The sequence below is a fragment of the Malania oleifera genome, chromosome 3 (genome assembly GCF_029873635.1).
Source record: "Malania oleifera isolate guangnan ecotype guangnan chromosome 3, ASM2987363v1, whole genome shotgun sequence".
NCBI lineage: Eukaryota > Viridiplantae > Streptophyta > Magnoliopsida > Santalales > Ximeniaceae > Malania > Malania oleifera.
The window spans coordinates 19,746,997-19,748,623 of record NC_080419.1 but is presented as its reverse complement, the minus strand read 5'-3'; the positions used below and the strand labels follow the sequence as shown (position 1 = coordinate 19,748,623).

Sequence of the window (1,627 nt, the reverse complement as noted above, 5' to 3'; positions counted from 1 at the left end):
TCGCATTGAGTTGAAGAGAAAAGGGAATAGCTGGGAGATGCACGGATCCTCCAGGTTCGCGAAAAGGCATGAGAGTGCAATGCTGCTCACTAGCCCTAACATGAGATGACAATCCAGTAAGTTCTCCACCTACACACCTCTGAATATACCACGTTCTGAAGTACTGATGCAGATAAGAAAAAAAGATTACGTCTCGTGGCCCGAACCCATGCGAACTCCCTTGCATAAACGAAACATGTCTAAGTTTTGCAAATTCCACAAGGATCGCGGGCACGACACAGAGGAGTGCATTCAGCTGACAAACGAAATTGAAGCCCTAATAAAAAAGGGATACCTATCAAGGTTTATCAAAAAAGAAGATCCACCGAGGGAATCTCGCAAGCAAAAGAGACCCAACGCAAACGACAAGGAAAAACAAGTCATAGGAGAAATTGCAATGATCTTCGGAGGATCTGCTAGTGGAGGAGATAGCGGAGGCGCTCGCAAAAGGTATGCTAAACAGGTGCTCTCGGTGGAAAAAGTGGAACCAAATAGCAAAATAAATAGACAAGGTGAAGATATTATCTTCGACAGCCGAGATGAAGAAGGGGTACAACAACCACATGATGACACATTGGTACTCTCCTTGTTGGTGGCAAACTGCAAAGTTAGGCACGTATTAATAGATAATGGGAGCTCGGTAAACATTATGTTGTGGTCAGTATTAGAAGGGATGAAAATTGGAAAGGAAAGACTCAAACCAATCACAACCCGCTTGGTTGGGTTTGGTGGAGATGTGGTTCATCCTGTAGGGACAATCATGCTACCTGTGACCATGGGGACGACCCCACAGCTAGTTACTTCATTAACAGAGTTCTTAGTGGTTGATCGGCCCTTGGTATACAATATCATATTGGGCCGCTCATTCCTTAATGCAGTTCGAGCCGTAACGTCAACGTACCACCTCAAGATGAAATTTCCTACACCGCATGGGATAGAAGAGGTCAGCGGAGATCAAGCAACAGCTCGGCACTGCTACGTTATGGCCCTGAAAGGAAAAATAGAGGCAAGAGAAACCCTAACTGTGGAAGATCTAGAGGTAAAGGGAGAATATCCTTAAATCAGCATAGTAGATGAAGATATTGCCCGTGTATCCCTACTTGGCCACCAGGAGAGATCCGTGTAGAATGGGAGTCACCTTCCGGAAACCCTGAGAGCAGAGCTAAGCCAGATGCTGAATGAATTCGCGGACGTATTCGCTTGGTCTGCTGATGATATGTTAGGTATTGATCCGGCCATCATAGAGCATAGGTTGCAGGTGGACCCCAACCACCAACCTATGAAGTAGAAGAAAAGGAGTTTTGCGATGGAGCGAATTAAGGTAATTGATGAGGAGGTAACAAAGCTGATGCAAGAAAACTTTATCAGGGAGGTGAACTACCCGGAGTGGCTAAGCAATGTGGTCCTGGTAAGAAATCCTAACGGAAAAATGGTGCACCTGCATAGATTTCACAGATCTAAATAAGGCGTGCTCGAAGGACAGCTTCCCTCTCCCCCAAATCGATTAGCTAGTAGATTTAACTTCTAGGAACGAGCTTCTTAGCTTTATGGATGCATACTCGAGATATAACCAAATTCCCCTGCATTA

The 1,627-nt window shown here is 45.2% G+C and overlaps 1 protein-coding gene across 1 annotated transcript; it reads left to right on the top strand.

The window, feature by feature from the left end:
- The first annotated feature begins 235 nt into the window (after positions 1-235).
- LOC131151190 (uncharacterized) lies at positions 236-1,099 on the top strand. The gene has a single exon (XM_058102437.1). It carries the CDS (start codon positions 236-238, stop codon positions 1,097-1,099), a length of 864 nt encoding a protein of 287 aa, XP_057958420.1.
- The last annotated feature ends 528 nt before the right edge of the window (positions 1,100-1,627 follow it).

Bases quoted from the DNA above. Each gene is read 5' to 3' on its own strand.
- LOC131151190 (XM_058102437.1), top strand. From the start codon at position 236: ATGTCTAAGTTTTGCAAATTCCACAAGGATCGCGGGCACGACACAGAG.